Source organism: Gymnoscopelus microlampas, assembly GCF_963454915.1.
Source record: "Gymnoscopelus microlampas genome assembly, chromosome: 12".
NCBI lineage: Eukaryota > Metazoa > Chordata > Actinopteri > Myctophiformes > Myctophidae > Gymnoscopelus > Gymnoscopelus microlampas.
In genome coordinates, this window is record NC_139949.1 from 37,206,284 (window position 1) to 37,227,079 (window position 20,796).

At 43.3% G+C, this 20,796-nt stretch overlaps 1 protein-coding gene across 1 annotated transcript in view; it reads right to left on the reverse strand.

Moving 5' to 3' along the window:
- The window catches only part of LOC311057057 (neurobeachin-like), a gene marked incomplete at both ends in the record, with an annotated part of 230,399 nt that overhangs the window by 37,950 nt on the left and 171,653 nt on the right, over nt 1-20,796 (reverse strand). Inside the window, 10 exon segments of the mRNA XM_084073945.1 lie at nt 2,852-3,006; nt 5,791-5,927; nt 6,300-6,703; nt 7,972-8,140; nt 9,219-9,287; nt 9,769-9,893; nt 14,216-14,396; nt 15,752-15,838; nt 17,773-17,796; nt 19,067-19,220. Of these exon segments, the coding sequence (XP_083930071.1) occupies nt 2,852-3,006; nt 5,791-5,927; nt 6,300-6,703; nt 7,972-8,140; nt 9,219-9,287; nt 9,769-9,893; nt 14,216-14,396; nt 15,752-15,838; nt 17,773-17,796; nt 19,067-19,220 (1,505 nt within the window).

The following is a 20,796-nucleotide window of genomic DNA, read 5'->3' on the forward strand; positions in this document are numbered from 1 at the left end:
TCGTCCCTCTTTTGTCCCTCTTTTCCTCTTTTCCTCTGCACACACGTCATGCGAAGTCCGGCCATTCAGTTTTTATTTCATTGGCACTGAATGAGTTAACGTCATCTGTTGCTGTTGGTTGTCATGGTCGTCAGTTCCCACCTGATGTCGTGTGGGAGTGCCGAGCGCTCCAGACCGTACTGAATAACCACTAGCTCGCACAACGTCTTCAGGCTAGGACTTAAGTCTAAGATGCACAAGTCTTCTTTGAAGAGGACGACACGCTCTCCCACCATGATGCAACTGCACATACGAGAAGACATCGAGGGGCATTTACCCTTGGGCTCAACCTCCTTCCCGGAGAGGGTCTCTGAATTGAATTTCCACAGGGCATTGTCGTCGTTGGCCCGTGTGTAGCCAAATACGTACAGCTCTCCGTTGTAGGCAAAGCCTGAATGCCACACGTATTGTGGTGGAAGCTGTGCAGAAGATGTGGTCAGCCAGCAGTCGGTATCTGTGTCAAACGCTCTGATGCACCCTCGGCTGCAAAATACAAAAATCTTTGTCCCGACAATAGTACAAGACATGAAGTAACCTGAAGCAGGTGGCGGAGAGCCTCTGGTGTTAATTAATGACCAGACCATTGTGGTGGTGTCCAACTTGTAGATGTCATTACAGTGTGCAGTCAGACGATTGGATCCTCCGCAGATATACATGACCTTCCTCAAGACACAGGCTGAGTGGTGGGACCTCGGCTCTGGAACAGCCCCAGAAACCTCGACCTTGGACCATCTGTTGGTGTCAACGTCAAATGCGTGAAGCACTTTGCAGATCTCAATTCTGTTATAGGTGAAATTAAATCCACCCCAGATGTAGATTATATCTTCTATCAGGACGGCCGTGAATCTCCAGTGCATGCAGGGAACCTCAAGGGGACATTCTCCTCTTCTGGGTGTCACCTGGGACAATTTCCTCCAGCTCAAGGACACTGTGTTGAAGATCTTCACATCAATATGACGATCCATAGAGGACCCGCTAAAGGAGTACACCTTGAGGCCGACTGCCACAGCAGCATTAAGGCCTATCCCTGGTGGTCCTCCTTTGTCTTTGGCCACTGTCCAGCACAACATGTCTCCCTCTCTCTCTCTCTCTCTCTCTCTCTCACCAAAATCTTACTGAACCCTTGGTTTCCTCTTCTGCTTCCTATTCCTTTGAAGTGGGTACCTATGGAGAGCTCCAGATCACCAACAGGCTTTGTAAACGTCCTGCAACACTTTATATAGACTGACCAGAGCTCTGGTCTGATGTCAGCCGCAACACAAACCATTGCCTTGGGCACTCGCTCGCCTAGCAGTTGGCTCAGGCTCAGCGCCACATGTGCAAAGCGGCGTTGTGTCTGACATCAGTGCATGTTGAAAATCTCCATATATGTGCATTTGAATGGGCCCATGGGTACTCTTCTGTTGTGTCTGACATCAGTGCATGTTGAAAATATCCATATAAAGCAGAACTAGTCCATACCCATATGTGTTCACTCAAAGTATTTGCAGACTTTGGGTTATGTGCTGTACAGCAGGAGTCCCAAACCTTCTTGGCTCCAAGGACCCGTACCAATATTTTCAATACCATATTCATTACCAACCGCCAACAATGTATGTCAAATGTAAACAACATTTTAGCCTAGGTGGGGTTGGTGAAGCCTTTCTGTGTGGGGTTTGCATGTTCTCCCCTGTCCCCTAGAGTCGGTACCCCCACAAAAACATGCAGTAATCCTGGTGTCTATACTGCCTCCCCCTGGTCAGCCGGGGCGCCTGATGGGGGGGGAAATTTGGAACTGGTTGGAATAACGTGTTCCTTCCACACGCTACGTCTAACTGGGGGAACTCCCCCCTGTCGGGTGATAAGAAGGCTTTGTTAGCTCTCATGCATTGAAGGAGAACATGAGCTTGGCTCTCGGCTCTCCCTATGCTGGCAGAGGGAGTGTAGCGCCCAGGATTACTTAGACAATTGGCACTGGGTGAAAAAAAAAATGGGGTTGCAAAATCTTGGGATAAAAATGTAAGAAGAAAAAAAGTATATAACATTTAACTTTTTAGTTGCATAATGGAGATATTTCATATTATTTGTTATAATCACAGATACATTTGACTCAGGTTGTTCACACTCGTTGCGTTGATGGCTAGTTAGCAACCGTCATTGATTGTGAACAGACCACGGAAGGTGTTACCCGATTTGAATCCTACAACGTAGTTAGTAGGCTATGACATCTGTTCTTCTCAATGCAGAGGCAGTCATAACAGAGGGGCACATAATAAAAGAAAATAATCATTTTTATGATGCAGGGTGTCGTAGACCCCTTTGGGATCCCTGTGTAGACTGTACAGATGAATGCTTAGTTTAAGTTTTGGAAACAGGCTGCTTAGGACGTTCATTCGAACATTGCATGTGTCAATCTGCGTGCGAGTGCTATGGAAAATGATATCCACAGTGCCCCTCCGCTCATAAATCGCAGTGTGTGTTGTGTGTGTTTTTCATTTTTCCTAAATGAAAGTTTGTAGCTGTGAGCCTGGTCTGCCTGTGCTGTGCTGCCGTTGTCCCACCGGCTACTGATCCCAATCCCATAGCCTGCGGGTACACCGTAACCATGACAACACAAGCCATGAGCGTAACCGTGGCAACAGATCCCATAGGCCGAACTCGGAATGTCCGGTGTTTACACAAAAACGCGAATAAACAGCTGACATCTTGAGAAAGTGTAAAACAGAGAGTGTGACTGACTTTCTTTAACTATATGTAGGGATGTGGAATGTACCTGTTGGTGTGCACGTGCGTGCGTGCGTGCGTGCGTGCGTGCGTGTGTGTGCTGTCTCACCCGTAGTGTTAATCATGCTCTTGGGCGTGGCCGTGGCGGCAGCAAAGATGTTAGGCGTGCTCCCGGGATTGGCCGCTCCACTGGTGGTGGGCGTGCCCACTGTGTTGACAGACAGGCTGCCGGGCGGTGGCTTCTTGACTGGCACCACCACGCTCCTATCAGAACACAGGACACACAGCTGTCGTTAACCTCAGCTAAACATTATATATATATATATACACACACACATACATATGTATAGTCATAAGGTATTTAAGAACATATAAGAACAGTGTTCCAACAATAAACAAATCAGCCGGGCAATTTTACTCATTATGGATATGAAGCATCAACTGACGGTGAAAAAGTTCAAATTTATCCAAACACAGATGTTATCAAATGACCTCGAATAGCCGAATAGTCGACTAATCGTTCGAGGGAGTCTGATTCGACTGCCAATCCCTTAGTCAAATCATAAAAAAAGATTAAAAAAAGATTCGACTGAGAGATTGGCCTAGTTTGTTGTATTAATTAACTAGTAGTTTGCCAAAAATAGGATATATATGATGATTTATTGGGAGAAACCAAGCAAGTATGTGTTAAATCAGACATTAAGCACCCCCACAATCTTTTTGAGAGATTCGCAGTCGAATCAGACTGATTCAACTGCCAATCTCTCAGCCAAATCATGCCAAAAAAAAAAAAAATTCGACCACCAGTATATATAGAATATATATAGTATATAATATAGGCAACATTTGGCCAATCAGATTCGACTATATAAATCCTTAGTCGGAGACAAGCCTACTATAATACAGACTCTGTGTCCTGAGGGGGTTTCGGGTGTGCTCAGTGAGTGGAACGGTAAATAAAAGAGTTCATGAATACAGACAGACGGGTGGGAATGGATGCAGGTTGACTGCCTAATGCCTTTTTCATGTGTGGGTCTGGTCGCAGACGCCAGACGGACTGCTCCAAAAGCAGGTGGTGGTGCTATACCAGGGAGGTGGATGTGACTAACGCTGGCTGTGATGATGTGACTGTCAGTGCACCGCTGTGTCTTCAGGCGCTATAACTCCAGCTCTTTAACCCATTCAATCCCAGGGAACGCATCTGTGTCATTTTAAGATTGATTTGGCTATTCAAAAAAATAGCAGATCTACAAGCTCATAGTTGTAGATCTGCTATTTTTTTTTTTTTTTAATCGCTTGTAGATCTGCTATTTTTGTGCACATCTTTGAATATATACGTTTTAAGGCGAACATTTTTAACTAAAATCTTTGCTTCTGGGGATTCTACAAATGTTTTCCAAATCCTAACAGGTTGGACCCCCAAAATTGTATGTATTTGGCCGCGGACACCCATCTCAAAATATGTTGTTCCAGGGACCACCCAGAAGCAAAGATTTGTGTTAAAAAAGTTTGCTTTAAAAATATATATATATATATTCAAAGATTTGCACAAATGTTCACGATTTAAAAAAAATAGCAGATCTAAAAGCTCACTCGGTGCAGCGCGACGAGCTTGTAGATCTGCTATTTTTGAATAGCCAAAGAAATCTTGCGATGACACAGATGCGTTTCCGGATTGAATGGGTTAAGGTTCGCCGTGGACCAGGATGATACGAGAAATGAGTCACTCTGTACCGGCGGAACTATATTTTATTCAGCAGTCAGTGAAAGAAAAGTCTGGATGTCGAATATAGTTTGGCGCTGGTATGAAAAGAAGAGGAATTGGGAGAAACTAGTTATTCTGGTCACGTCAGGACTGATGCTGTCCCCACGAGGCTCACCACAGGGAGGCTGTCTGGTAAACACTTATGGGTACCATGGTAAATGGGCAGGAAAAGGAAGTTAATGGCGTCTGATATATGTGTCTGGTGTATTAATATTTTGTGGTTGTGGTGTCACAGTTTATTTTGTTGATGTCGGGAATAACCTCTTGCAGACCATATTTTGGAAACCTGAGGTTGTCTAGAATCAAGTTTGTATGTATGTTTGTTTATTTCCAGCTCTTTTGGACAATAAAAAATACATTATATACAAGTGCATTAGTGCAAATTGAAAAAGGCATAATCACAAGAAAAAAGAAGGTCCAAGGCACAAGTTTATATAACATGGTGAAGTGTCCAATAAGCTGGAAAAGGGGACAGGGAAAAGCGTAATGCTTATCGAGCCCTACCCCTGGCTCAGCTTGCAGAAGGTAATAAATACGATATAAAGTACAGTGTTTGCAGCACAATTCAAAGGAAAAGAATAATATATGTATAAATATATGATATACTGTAAATATATACATCATTTATATGTTATATTTACATTAATTGATACAGCATGCCCTCCCACACATGACCTCACTCACACTCACAACTCAGGCGCCGCAGGTCTTATTGAAAGTCTGCTAATAATTACAATAATTTCATAATATATATTATCATCATAATAGTATACTAATACCAGTATTTTTACCTGTAGTGACTATTTTATTTAGTAGTATCTCTATCTTTATGCTACCTCTAAATTTGAGTGTGCCACAGTCTCCGAAAGTCTCGTCGACGTTCAAGCCAGCAATCCCGCACGTTTCATTGGGGTAATAAAACATTGGGGGAGAAAAAACACATTTTGGACCACTAATTTTCTTCTTCTTGAGACCATCAAAAGCTTTATATTAAAGGTCCTATGGATGCCAAAAATCCAGAGTTGGAAAAAAAATAAGGGGTGCACGCGGACCCCTCCTAGGGCCTCTACTATGTATAGACATTTTTGTTTTCTTTACGCTTAAAAGGCTTATATAAGGTTGACCGTCTGTAAAAGGGTCGGTCTGTGTGCCAAATTTCTTGTGAATGCTGCCATTAGGCTGACTAAAACCTCCACGCATTTTCTTTCACATATCTCTGCTCTCTGTGTGATCTCTCCTCTCCCCATAGGTGGAATATAAAATCAGGGACGGAGTGTGTGTACCTGTCGAAGGAGTGGAACTGCATGGGCAGCATGGGGTGTGTCTTGAGGGCGGGGTCTGGGTGGTACGGCGTTGGCCCCACCTCCTGCCCCGCCTCCCCACCGTCAATGGGACCCGCCACCAAACTCTTCAGGATCTCCTGCGAAGGCCGAGAGAGAACACACATTAATAAGTAAAAACTAAACACAGTATGATAAGAAATGCCCATACTGTGAAAAAAAATACTAAACAATTATAAGAAATTACCACATTGTAAAAAAAAAACTAAAAACTAAACACACAATGATAAATGACCATACAGAATGATAAGAATTTATCAAAATTGTGGTACAAAACAAATCATTACAGCAACTGACTAAAGTGTCGGCATTTGTAGTCGTCGACTATTTTGTCCTATTTGAAACGGATGATAACATAATAACGTTTGTTGCGACCTCTTCAAAACACACACACACACACACACACACACACACACGCACACACACACACACACTTGAAAGACGCCGCCCACCTTCACATTAATGCCCTTGTTGGTCTGGCTGATGCTGGATATGGAGGAGGGCGGGGCTTGTCCGTGGCCGTGGGCGGAGTTACCCGGGTTGTGGGGGGAGTCCAGCAGGCTCTCCTGAGACCTCGTCCGGACGTCTGCCGATAGGCTGCACAGCAGGTCGGCCCCGCCTCCTCCTCCTATACCTCCCATGTCCCTATGGTCCCGGTCGCGGTCCCGGTCCGTCTCTCGGCCCACCAGGCCCAGGCCCAGACCCAGGCCCATGTCGGAGCCGTTCAGGGAGCCCGCCACGTGGCCCCCCTCGTCCCCGATGCCCGAGTCCGTGTGGGGGAGGCCGGCCCGGGGCGAGTCGTCCACGGGGGTGGGCGTCTGCTTGTCGCGGTCGGAGAAGGACGAGGACGGGTGCTCTGCATGGACGAGAGGAGGACAGGAGAGGAGGGGGAGGGGACATGATGAAGACCAACAAACAAAGAGTCTCCTTTGTGTCTCCTACCGGAGCCGCTGTCTTACGGTCCGCTAGTCATCAAATTATTGGCTTAGGAATGCGACAAAAACTAAAAATATCCATGAATTCAAGTGTCCATGAGGTGAGTAATCGATAGGAAAAAAAATATTCTTTTGGGTGAACTATCCCTTTAAACCCCATAGGTTGTTGAACGGAGTCCCTCAGGACTATGTCGTCTCTGACGGGTGGAAAAATCATATGTCCAAAACTGTTACTTTTCAGGATTCAAATCCAAAACTATCAAAAATAGCAGACATACAAGCTCAAAACACGTCGCATCGCGACGCGTTTTGAGCTTGTAGACCTGTCTGCTATTTTTGATACTTTTGTGTGACATTGTATTATGATGAAGTACGGCGTTAATTTACGAAAAAATATAGGATTCAAATAATATCATATAAAGTTAAAATATGGAGATACAAGGTTTCTGCCCGACACCAACGATATACCTCGTGTCTGTTCAGTTTTCACACTACATTAAATACCTTCGCTGAAAACAGCCGACAAGCTTACACAAAGCTTGTTGATAGCGAAGATGTTCAGTGTAGAGCGAAAACAGAAACGTCACACCACTCAACCATTAATTCAAGTTCAAGTGGTTGAAGTGACCTTGCTGACACCGTAGACATTATACCTTCACCGGAGAACTTCACCGGAGAGGTTATGCTCAAATAGCTGCTCCTCACTAATGCTAATTTTTATAAGACGGCACCATTTTTATTTATGTCTGCTCCCTCTGTGTCTCAGAGAAGGGCACCGTTGTATAAATGTGGCTTTAAAATGCCTGTTTACCACAATCTATCGAAAACAATCACTCCTTTAAATCTGGTCTACCCCCCCCCCCCCCCCCCCCCCATTCTCTCTCTTTTTCTCTCCTACCCGCCCCCACCCCCACCCCTAACCCTCTCTCTCCCCCTCCCTTTGCCGTTCTACTCTCCCACCCCTTATTGAATGACTCGGCTGTATCACCGTTAGCTTAAAGGTTCTTATGCATTGATTACACAGCAGAAAGTGATGAATCATCACCGGCCCCCGCTTTTAAAGTACCATTTTACAGCCTTGAGTTACTAATTAATTATTCATCATATCTCTTTTTTTCTCTTTTTTTTTTTACATTCCACTGCGGTGAGCAGCAGACAGAAAATCGCTGAGTCGCCAAAACCAACCAACCTGTGCTGGTGGGGGAGTTGATCTCGTGGCGGATGCTCCGTCCTGATAGGCTGGTGGACCTGCCAATCTCGCGCTGGGGCTCCAGGATGTCGCGGTACTTGGAGACCATGAGGACGGAGATGAAGTAGACCACGGCCAGGGCCAGGAACTGAGCCTGCTTACTGTCATCCTGCAGTAGTAACGCGCGCGCACGCGCACACACACACACACACACACACACACACACACACACACACACACACACACACACACACACACACACACACACACAGAGAATTTACAATTCAGGCATTTGGCATTTAGCAGACGCTCTTAATCCAGAGCGATTTACAGTAAGCAGTGGTGGGAAAAGTACTCACATTTTTTACTTAAGTAAAAGTATCAATACTGCAATGTAGAAATACTCTGTTACAAGTAAAAGTCCGGAATTCAAAATGTACATGAGTAAAAATATAAATGTATTGGCATCAAAATGTACTTAAAGTACTCATTATGCAGAATGTCCCATTTCAAGTTTTCAAGTGTATACAAATCTTTAGAAAATAGCAGATCTACAAGATCACAATGCGTTGCATCGTGACACATTGTGAGCTTGTAGATCGGCTATTTTCAAACATTTGAGTACTTTTACTTTTGGTACTTTAAGTATATTTTGATGCCAATACTTTTGTACTTTTACTCAAGTAACATTTTGAACACCGGCCTTTTTCTTGTAACAGAGTATTTTTATATTGTGGTATTGCTACACAGCAAAAACACACCCCCACGTATCATACATACAGAATAAACGCACCCTTACACACACTCACCATTACATCTACACTCATCCAGCAAAGTCAAGGTCAAATCGATGCACATACGCACGCACACACACACACACACACACACACACCCCAGTCCCGCCACCCACACAAACGCCTGCGCACACACACACACACACACACACACACACACACACACACACACACACACACACACACACACACACACACACACACACACACACACACACACACACACACACACACACACACACACTTATATAACCCCCAGTCCCCCCACCCACACAAACACCTGCACACACACACACACACACACACACACACACACACACACACCCCTCAGTCCCCCCACCCACACAAACGCGCACGCACGCGCACACACACACACACACACACACACACACACACACACACACACACACACACACACACACGTACTGTACACACACACATACACACGCTTACCACATCTCTGAAGACCACAGCTCGGAGGCGATTTATGTCCACATCCTGCAGTAGTCTGTCTGGGTCCTGCTACATGGGAGACATGTCATTTCATTAGTGTGTGCGTGCAGGTGTGTAGGTGTGCGCGCGCGTGTGTGTTTGTGTGTTTGTGTAATACCAGTGCTTGTCAAACATTTCCATATCAAGCTAGAGAGAAGATTATGTCAAGGTTTGCCTACATTTACAAAATAAATGCTTAGAAAACCCTTTTGGAAAACCCTTCAAAAATAATGTTGTGTATGCATACATATGTGTATATATGCACATGTGTGTATGCATACATATGTGTACACATGCACATGCGTGTATGCATACACAAATGTATAATATATGTTTGAATATGCATGCACACATGTGCATGGCTGTGTGTGTGTGTGTGTGTGTGTGTGTGTGTGTGTGTGTGTGTGTGTGTGTGTGTGTGTGTGTGTGTGTGTGTGTGTGTGTGTGTGCGAGTGCGAGTGCGAGTGCGAGTGCGAGTGCGTGTGCGTGTGCGTGTGTGTGTGTGTGCTACCTTGCTGGCTGTGGAGGCACTGTGGAGGCTGTCCTGAGACTTGCTGCTGGTTAGTGATGACTTGCATCCCCGGTCTCTCTGTCTCTGTCTGCACTCCAAACAATTCCTCACCGCCACACAACACACTGTCAGAGAGAGAGGGGGAGAGAGAGAGAGAGAGAGAGAGAGAGAGAGAGAGAGAGAGAGAGAGAGAGAGAGATGGGGAGAGAGAACTGTAAGTATCACACCTTGGTAGAGGGCTTTCAAATCACACCTGTATAGACAAAAAAAAAAGAGCAAAAAAGTTAGACATGACTGACAGCTTGGTAGAAAAACATAAAAATCACTTCACAATCTTACGTGTAATTTTATTTTTAGGTTTTGACAGCTGAAAAGTGCTGGGAGTGAAAAAACTGCTCAGACAGACGAAGATGTAGCCTTGGAGACCCAGACGGTGTTTTTGTGAAACTGTTTGACACTTACAGTAACTTCACCGTTTTGAGTTCTGGAGCACTATACAGACTATATTCCTCCACCAGCTGATTTCCCGGAAAATATTTTGAATTCAGGCTGTTTAAAGTCTAAAGTTGTACTTTTTTTTTTTTACAATTAAACTGAATTATAATTTTTTATAGTAATTTGTAGGCATGTAACGATTAACTCAACTCACGATACGATTCAAATCATGATATTAGGTTCCCAATACGATTTTTCACATTTTTTTAAACTTTTTTTTTTCCAGTCAAATGACCGAAGAATCTTTTTTATTAATTATTTCTCATATACAAATGCAGTATTTTCTTCTCTTTTGTTTTTTATTTTTTACACAATACCGTGTTTTCTCTTGCCTTTCAACGTTGTGTGTTTACTAGTAGCGTCACTACACACTGTGTGTTGTTTTTTTTTACACGCTTACACTAATGAAAAACTAAACAGGATTATTATTTCATGTCAACATTCAAGTACAACTATCAGAAGATGTAACTCAGGTAAAGTAATGCACCACTCTGCAAGTTTAACTCAAGTTTTCCACCTGTCCAAATGTTTCTTCTGGCTATTTTTCACATCGCGATAACATCTTTATTAGATCGATTTAAATCGTCACCCGTTTGAATCGATTTAAATCGATTTACGATAAATGACACATGGCTAGTAAAAGTTGTCACAATAACTATTGCACATAAATGTGTTTTTAGACACTAAACTTTACAAAGCGGATATTTACTTGCCGCTCATAAAAATGGGTCCCGAGTCCGAGCCCATTCATTGTTTGTGTACCACTGTGACAGTGGAAGAATGAGCTCAGGGCTATAACTACTTTGGGCTCGGGCCAATTAGCAGAAACACTTCAGGTGAATGACATTAACACTTCACTTGTAATGCAAAATGCCCCAAGGGAGCCGGCAAAGCTTTCAACATGTCGTTATGCCAATTAATTCCTTTCTGTGTGTTGTCACTGCTGTTGTATCCTACTGGCTCACCTGCCAACGAGGAGCCCCCACCAGGATGGTGTAGTTAGTAGAGCCTTCGTCCTACTCCTCCCGCCCAACACTCCCCACTGTCAGGTGCCGCCCCACGCCCGTATGATTACATAGTGTTCCCATTTTAAACAAACGATTCTCGATTCAAAAACGTTTTTTTTTCCCGATTCAAAGTAATAAAAAGATTAGATTCAAAACAATTCTCGATTAAAAAACGTTTTTTTCCCGATTCAAAATAGATGTTTTCCCCGATTCAGCCCAGAACTGGCCACTTCTCAAAAATGTCATTATACAAAAATACTGGGGGAAAAAATTACAGTGACAAATATCACCCTCCCCACCCGGTGTAGGTCTACAAAGGTTTTGGTTCATATTGGGAAACTATGGTCTGATGATCAATAATAGAAGGGTACATTCTGTGATTTTAGATGTACTATATAAAATGTCCTCTTACCTCTTTGCATCTTGCTTCTGTAGAAAATAGCAAATATGCTATTTTTCCTGCATGACACACAAGTGTAAATCCGGCATAGCTCCAACCCCTAAATGCCTAATCCCAACCCCAGGCTGAATCTTTTACTCATTTTAATGTTTTTTTGAATTCTATTATATATATAAGTATATAAAAACAAACATTTCTCTAGTGAGGACCAGGAAAATGGTCCTCACAATGTCTTTTTTATCAAATTCGAGGGCTGTCAAACGATACAAAAATATTTAATCAGATTAATCACAGATTAATAATTAATAAATGAATCATGATTAATCACCATTCACAGTTATGCTTTCTCTGTATATTTTTGTGGGAATGGAAAGATAAATGACTCTCTCTCTGTGTGTGTGTCTGTCTCTTTCGCTCTCTCTCTCTCTCTCTCACCCCGTGGTGCTGTGTGATTTGAGCAGCTGCCTAAATACATTGTGCAGCCTTTTCTGGCAATAACCCACTTGTGTTTTTTTACCCATCCAGATATAGGGCCACGCACAGGTTCTCTTTCCATTTCGTCTGGATCATTGTTTGGATCTATCAGCCATCAGATTATAGAGCGACGAGGTGACCGAAACGCTCGCCCCCAATATATACTCAATTTTTTTTGCTGATCGCTCTCGCTCCAGTGGTTCTTGGATTCGTTTTACTGAGGTTAAGCTTAGGAATAAATGTAGGTTTAGGCATAGTTTTACTGAGGTTAAGTTTAGGAATAAATTTAGGTTTAGACATGGTGCCTGCCGAGTGCAGACCATTCCGATGTCACCCGATTTGACCCGGGGCAAGCGTGGTTTTGGGCGAGCGTACTTGTATTCAGCAACAACTAGTGCAGAGTGGGTGGATTGTATTTTAATTTTTTTTTATCCAATGAATTCCATAGATTAATTAAATCACTTAACTCAGTTATTTTGACAGCCCTAATAGTAATAGCAAGTACACACACACACACACACACACACACACACACACACACACACACACACACACACACACACACACACACACACACACACACACACACAAACACAGTCCTTGACGGCTCGCTCCCCCCCCCCCCCCCCCCCCAGGAGCTACGGCGTAAACATTTAACAGCTCTGTGATTTTCCTGATTAGGAAAAGTGACTGTGGTGACAAAACTGTCATGAAATCACAGCTAATTTTTAATTCATGTATTTTTTTTTTCTCTGTTTACTCTCAACTCTCCGGTTATTGGCTTTTTGACAGATTTCTGACACGTTGTTTGGTCTGCTTGTTAGGAGCATGGGACAACAAACGGGAACTCGCGATTTCTACTGACAGCTGACTCTGGAGCCAATATTCTCCGAAGCTCCTAATAAAACAGGCCTGTAAAAAAATTATATAGATCTAAAATTGCTCTGCTTTTGATATAAGGTTATTCAGTTTATGTTTTATCTCTGCTTCTGGTCAGACTGAATTAAACAAAACTTTGTGAGGTGTTTTGGGGTAAATTAAGGCGCCACTTGATGATACTACAGTGTCACATAAAAGCATCAAAAGTAGCAGATCTACAAGCTGGAAACGCGGCGCGAATAGGGCTTCTCGTCGATCTGCTACTTTTGCTGTCTTTGAATTTGGATCCTGAAAAGTAACATTTTATACTTATTTCTTTATATTTTTCATTTACAAATCAAACCTTCTATGCCTCCTGAGTCTGCCTCCAGTAGTATAATCTACACCATGGTGATGATAACATGCACCTTGCATCCACATTCAGTCCAGATAAGGAAAAGGATAATTCCTTTTAACAGGTCGTTCATGAAAGTCCTTGCGGTCTTGTTTCCAATGAGAACCTGTGAGCAATTAGGGGTTAAGAGTCTTGCTCAGGGACAAATTTCATTTCATCGACACATACGCTGTTCTGGCCAGGAATCACTAACCACTCAGCTATGGCCGCCCCATACGATGTTATCATTTATTTAGTCAGCTCACATTTACACCTGCCATTAAAATGCATTGCTGGCCCACATGCACTGACTTACACAATGATTGTCAAAGGTGTGTGTACATTGTTGTACATAAGTAAGTTGTAATAATGCATCTGCGACCAACCTGGGCAGCCCTATAAAGCCGCCACAGTGCAGTAACTACGCAAATAATTAAACTGATAAAAAGTTTTTTAATGTGTTTCAACTGGCCAGCCAAATTGTTATTGGTATATAATAAGTGATATTACACTAATTTCGTCACATAATTGTTTATCCCCCAAAATAATGAAGGCTAATTAGAATTTTGAGACAAAATAAATCCCTCAGTTTGTCCAAAAACTGCTCTTTGGCTTTGTAGGACAGCAGGGGGCGGTGTGGTGTGGGGGCAGTCAATGTGTCGCTCACTACCTCAAATGTTCTGTGTTGTTTCACTGCTACAGTAGAACGCGACCAGCCGGGGACACATGTTCATGCCAGGTGTAAAAAGGTCATGGTTCTGGTGGTTTTTTTTAACGTTTAATATAAAGAATAATAAAAAAAGTCAAACTCACACATACCCAGTCGGAGGCATTGCCTCATCAGCCCGCCGGAGGACATGTTCTTCTCCGCCTCGATCTCGCTGAAGTTGAGGGAGCTGGCGAACACCAACACGTCCACCATGGCCATGAGACGAGACAGAAAGGTGACCGCCGTCTCCGAGGACATGCCCTGTGTCGCCTCGATGTTCTCCAGCTCCGTCTGTGTGGGGGAACAGGGTAAAGGAAGGGGAGGAGGATCAGGCACTGTCAAATCGCTCTTGCTACAGTAGCAACCACACACACACACACACGCGCCGCGAGCGTGCACGCCGCTGACACACTGAGATGCATCCATGCTCTTCTCATTGAAGAAAAGGAGATGGAAGGTAAGGTAAGTGGGTGGGCTCTCTCTGTGGTACGACAGAAGCGACAAAAAAGTGTCTTAAGAGAGATGCTAATGCAGCTGAGGTTTTGGGGTCACGTGCCATCGTTTCATCATGTCATACGGAAGAGCAGCCTTCGTTCGGTTAGCATGCTGGTAAGTGAACGGTTTCGCCATAAGTGTATGGTGAAACAGGGGCAAAATGGAAGTGCTTTGAACGACACACAGGAAGTACGGACGGACGGACGGACGGACGGACGGACGGGCGGGCGGGCGGACGGGCGGGTGGGCGGATGGACGGACGGACAGCCTGATGGCACACAGGTAATGGGTACAGTGGGAGAGCAGGTGGTAGCAGGATGGACTCAAGGCCTTGGTGGTGGTGGGAGCGGTTAACACAGGCAAGGTGGTTTGGTGGCAACAAAGTGGAGTTAGATCAGAAGACACTGGCGCAGACTAATACTCTCGTGTGCGTATACCGACCTAAATGGCCATATAACCGAATTTTCATTCTATGCCCGTGTTTAAAAAATTTGGATCCAGTGTGAAGCAGGTTGTTAGTAGCCTGATTATCAGACTGAAGCTGCGTGGAGCTTCAGTCTGACATTGGCTCCAGTGTAGGCGATTACAAGGGGGAGGGGATTAGAATTTCCCTAAATGAATCACAAGAGATCCACGGATCCGCCTACATCTGACGTCACAGCACAGCTTGAGGACGGCCCGTGGCGCCGATTGGCTTGTGGTTAGACCCACCCCCACCTCCGACTGTCATTGGACAATACATTTTTGTACCGAATAAATCCTAGGTTTACATTACGACACCAGACCAAGAGGGGCAGTTCACTCAGAGAGTGGGCGGGGTCTATGGTCTGGATTCTGGAACCAGGCTAGGTTGTTAGACCTTGGAGTGAACCACTACTGTTGTTAGCGTTCTCTGTGTCCTTCATAGACCAAGGTAAGGATGTGAGGAAGTCGGAGTGCAGTCGAAGAAGAGGAAAGGCAAAGTGCAAACTTCTAGCAGCTCCATGAGGAGGAAAGAGAATTTGTGCACAAACAATTTGTGGGGTATAGTGTAAAGACACACACAGTGGGGGTGAGGTGAGGGACAAGAAGGGATTCGGGGGGTTGGGTGCGCTTAGCTCTTTCTGGTGATTAACATTAGGGGATAACCGAGGGTTCTTCTTTTTACCCACCTCTCCTCCCCCCGCGCCTCCTCCCCCAGGCACTGGGGTCACCTCCTCGCCCTTTGACCCCCTCGGGGGTCCAGCTCCTCCTGCCTCCTTCTTTAGGATGGTCGATACAGAAGGGGACAGGCTTAGGACATGGTTGAACCCCTCCCATTCCCTTCAGCAGCGTCATCAAACGTCTTTAAACCAATGAGCTTATATAGAGGAGCCTCACCTCGCCGCTTTCCTCTCGTTATGCTCTTTCCTTACACTACGCCCTCTCTACACAGTAAAACCCTCAGTGTTAACTTAAAGACCCGCTCCTTGTTTAGTTTTTTGTTTGGTTAAAGGAGAATTTTGCCATAGTCGTTTTCTTATCGTTATTTGATGTTGTTAACTCATCATAAGAGTGCGGGCGAAAGTATCGCGAGACGAGATTTCAAACGTGATTTCAGTAAATCAGATTTTTAAACAGTAATGGAGGCGCCCGGTAGCAATAACACTGTACCGACATCAGACGGTCCACACACGACAGATATATACAAGAAAAACGATTTTCGAGCGACAGAAATAAGCGGATTTAGCCAAGCATCAAACACTCCCGTTCTGAGCTGCTGTTCTGAGCTGCTGTCCCCGAAATGGAGAACATCGCTCGTTATGAACTGGGGGTCCTGGACCACTCTTATGATGAGTTAAAAACCTCAAATAATGGAAAGAAACTCCTAGGGCGAAATTCTCCTTTAATGTATTTTTCAAGCTTACCCGTGACGTGTCTTGTGCTCTGCATATTTCCAAAGAGCGTTTCACGAGTAAAATAATGCTCTTCAGCCTCTGTGATGTCACAAGCTTAAAGGTTTCATGACTTTTAATACGCGTTTGAAGGACCATGATAAAGACTGTTTTGATGTTTTGTAAACCACCACGTCATGAAACCTTTAACGCCAATCAAGGCCTGTATACAGGGATGTTGGATGTTACAAAACAAGCAGTCCGTCGCTCCCCCAACACAACGCTAGGGTCCCGGCAATGAGGACGTGACTAGCTTCTTGCTGAGTTTGTTGATTTTTTTTTTGTCGTGGTGTGTTTGGTGTTTCTGTTTGAATGTTCTCTGTAGACACTCATGGAATTACCCAAATTATAATCAGATACATATTAACAGATTACGGAACACTAAATGAGGGCCAAGACAGAGCAAAGGTACTGTAATATATAACCAAATGAGGGTACATGTGGAAAGGGATAAATTAACACAGATGCAGATTTTACCGTTTCGACCATTCTCTTTCTTTCGGTCTACTCCGTCCCCCTTTTAATACACGTTTCCCTGGCAAATGTAGACTGACGATGAAAAGTTATCATAATAATGCCATGCTGCATTTTTACATCACAAACATACATTATTACACCAGCTGGTATGTATTGGCTAGAGAGACACGATCAATAAAGAGGGAATGTTTTGTAGTCTGTATGCATATTAATTGTATGTACTGAATTGCATTAAAGGGATATTTCACTTCCAAACATGTTTGGGTTCAATTTGACGTCTACTCTGGCTTTTGTGTTTCACATCAGACACTTTTTAAGTTGCTTGATTCAGTATTTAGATATTTGATATTCATCAGACAGCACCCTTCCTATACAAAACCCATTGTAACTTCAAACTCCATTTTAACCATGATAGATTAATTGAAAACAGCTGTCCTTGGTTCTGACCTTCTAATGCGTGAGGGGGCGAGTTTTTTCAATCATCTTCTCCTCTATTTTTTAATATATTTTTGGGGGAAATGAAAATAAATAATAAAGAAATAAAAAAAAATGTCTGGGGTTCTCACAAAAGCCAGAGTAAACGTTCAAATTACCCCAAACATGTTTGAAAGTGAAATACCCCTTTAATTAGCTGCAGAGGAACACAATGACGCATAGAAACACTATGGATGTCACACAGGCAAGGGTTAGTGTCACTGTCACAATGGCAAAGAAACCAGTGCAGAGTTTTAGTAGCAAAGACAGAAAGACAACGTGAGCGAGAGGAAGAAACCACAACTTACAGTGTTGGCATTACTCTTAGAACTCTGCACATGCAAACAACAACAACAACAACAACAACAACAACAACAACAACAACAAACAGACAAAAAAAGACAAGAAAACAGAATAACACAGGTAACACAGAGAGAAAAAAGAAAAAAGAAAAAAGGAAGGTGGTTAAATTAAACAACATTCTCAAAGTAAAAAGATCATTAATTAACTGACGGGTTAGAAAAGAGACTAAAATATGGTAAGGTAAAATGAGTCATATCACAACTAATAGCAGTGTTAATTTGACGGTTATAAAGATGTACAGATGAGAGGAACCACGTAGGCTGTCAGAGAAGTTTAATTTGATTACCCCTTCATTTATACTCATGGCCAAAATATGCAAACCTTGTCGAGTTAGTCAATAAATAAAAATCAATTAAATTGCGAGCTGGATCTGATCATGATTAGATGGATTTTTGGTGAGACAGAAATCTATGAAATGTGACGAAAGCAAAGACTTCTTAAACCTACCCAATCATGTCAGATGGTAACCGGAAGGCTCGCCCCAAAACACACTCGCCCCCCATTTTTATTGCGGATCGCTCGCCCCCAGCGGTTCTTGTATTCTTGTATTTGTTTTACTGAGGTTAAGGTTAGGAATAAGTTTAGGGTTAGGCATAGCTTCACTGAGGTTAAGGTTAGGAATACGTTTAGGGTTAGACACAGTTTTACTGAGGTTAAGGTGAGGATTAAGTTTAGGGTTAGGCGTAGCTTTACTGAGGATAAGGTTAGAAATAAGTTTAACGTTAGGCATAGTTTTACTGAGGTTAAGTTTAGGAATAAGGTTAGGTTTAGGCATAGTTGTACTGAAGTTAAGGTTAGGAATAAGGTTAGGTTTAGACATAGTTTTACTGAGGTTAAGTTTCGGAATACGGTTAGGTTTAGGCATAGTTTTACTGAGGTTACGTTTAGGAATACCTGGTGGCGACCGTTCCGAGGTTGCCGGATTTGACCCGGGGCGAGCGTGTTTTGGGGCGAACGTTCTTGTATTCTGTCAGATCAACTCTGCATTGATTGAGAACGCGATGTTCATCTGGTCTGAGTTTCTTTCGTATTCTCATGCCTTGGTCAAAACATCTCTAAAGTCGCCAATCTACAAGCTCACAACGCAACCCGTTGCGACGCATTGAGAGCTTGTGGATCGGCGAATGTTCGCTGTGCAACAGAAATATAGGGCTTAAGACGTTAAACCCGGTGGCCGGTTCGAGCTGCAGTTTAGTTCACCCCCCTCCCACCACAGGGGGTCAGAGCAGAGCCACTTACAGAGGGGGAGGTGGCGGCCGACAGGAGAGGCAGGATGCCTCCGCAGGCGATGATGATGTTGTCCACCATCTGGGAGATGAGATGGATGGTGTTGTGGACGAAGATGATGTTCTCGTTGCTGTTCACGAAGTCCATCACCGACTTGGTGGAGTGGCTGAGGAGAAAGAAAGAAAGAAAGAATAGTTTAGGTTTGATTATCCTTTCCTGTCCTTGTTTTTTGATTGATTGAATGTTTTATTAGACAGAAATGTAAAACAGGGTCCTAGGTATTTAATTCATCAACATATAAAAGCATAGCACCAAACATTCAATATCATCACAAAATAATATAAAAACACTATATGTACAGAATAGAAAAGGGGGGAATGTTGTGAGGTTATTTATACTGCTGTCCTTTTTTTGAGCATATTCAATAAACCCTTCCACTATAATATATTGTCGCTGTCGGGCGCAAACCTCCTATCTCTGTTTATCAGCCGTTTTATTTTCTTTAATAAATCAATGCCATTGAACACCCTTTACGTCTGTGTGTGTGTGTGTGTGTGTGTGTGTGTGTGTGTGTGTGTGTGTGTGTGTGTGTGTGTGTGTGTGTGTGTGTGTGTGTGTGTGTGTGTGTGTGTGTGTTTTACAGATATTGAACCAAGGAAAAGTATTAAAAAGCGCCTCTGTTGTGATTGTCTTGTAATGTTTAAATATAATTGTCCATTTTGTTTTCTGTAATGTAATGTAATGTTGATGTTGTGTGGAAAAAGAAAATCAATAAATATATTGTTGAAACTCAGGTCCGTCTGACTTTGTCATTCTAATCAATGATGGACATAACAACTATCTCCACATTAATGGTCAAAAACCTCCTAACTCCACTAGAGCTGTATTTGGGTAAAGTGATGATAATATAATGACACATCCAAGTATCTGACAATGTATAAAGGTAGTGTGCTATAAAAACATGTTTTTTTAATTTCCTGAAAAGCTGATATTTTGGAAATAGCTGGTTTCTGCCCGACAGCAGAGATATTCAATATTCTCTCCACTTTGACAATAATATACAACCTGGATATAACCTGTTGCATGTGTGCAATGTGTCCGGGGTTTACTGACAGTAAACGCATTCGTACATGCCGGGTACTGTCTAGGATCACAACAATGCAACAACTCCACAACGGACTGAAACAACAGCAGTGCGACAACACAACATAATGCTACAATTATAGCAATATCACACGAGAGGGTGTGCTCTAACCACCTTTTTCAGTGGTGTGTTATTTCTTGATAATGACCGATGAGCTCAATAACAGACCTCTGTCTAATCAAAGGCTCAGAGCACCTGCTCATATCAATCTGTGCTGCTGGATTTTGTGCCGTATCCAACATGACAGCCATGTAAACAAACACACCATGTCATTTACAGCTAAACGTTGCTCTCAAGAATGTTTTTGAAAACGTTTGAAGCGAGAAATAGACAATGCAGTAACCGAAAATTGATTCTATTTGATCAACCCTTCCTTGTTTTCCGAGGCGACCGTGTTGTTGTTTGTTGTTACTTTTGGGTCAATTTATTAATGTATTTAATAAGTAGCCGTGTAATAAGCGGGATAATTGACAGGTCGCCGGTCCTTCTTGATAAATAAATCCCTTCAGAGGTGATTAGGCACCTCCGTTGCGCGTCGGTGCCTAATCACCCTCTCGGGATTTATTTATCAATAAGGACCTGGCAAATGACGTCAATC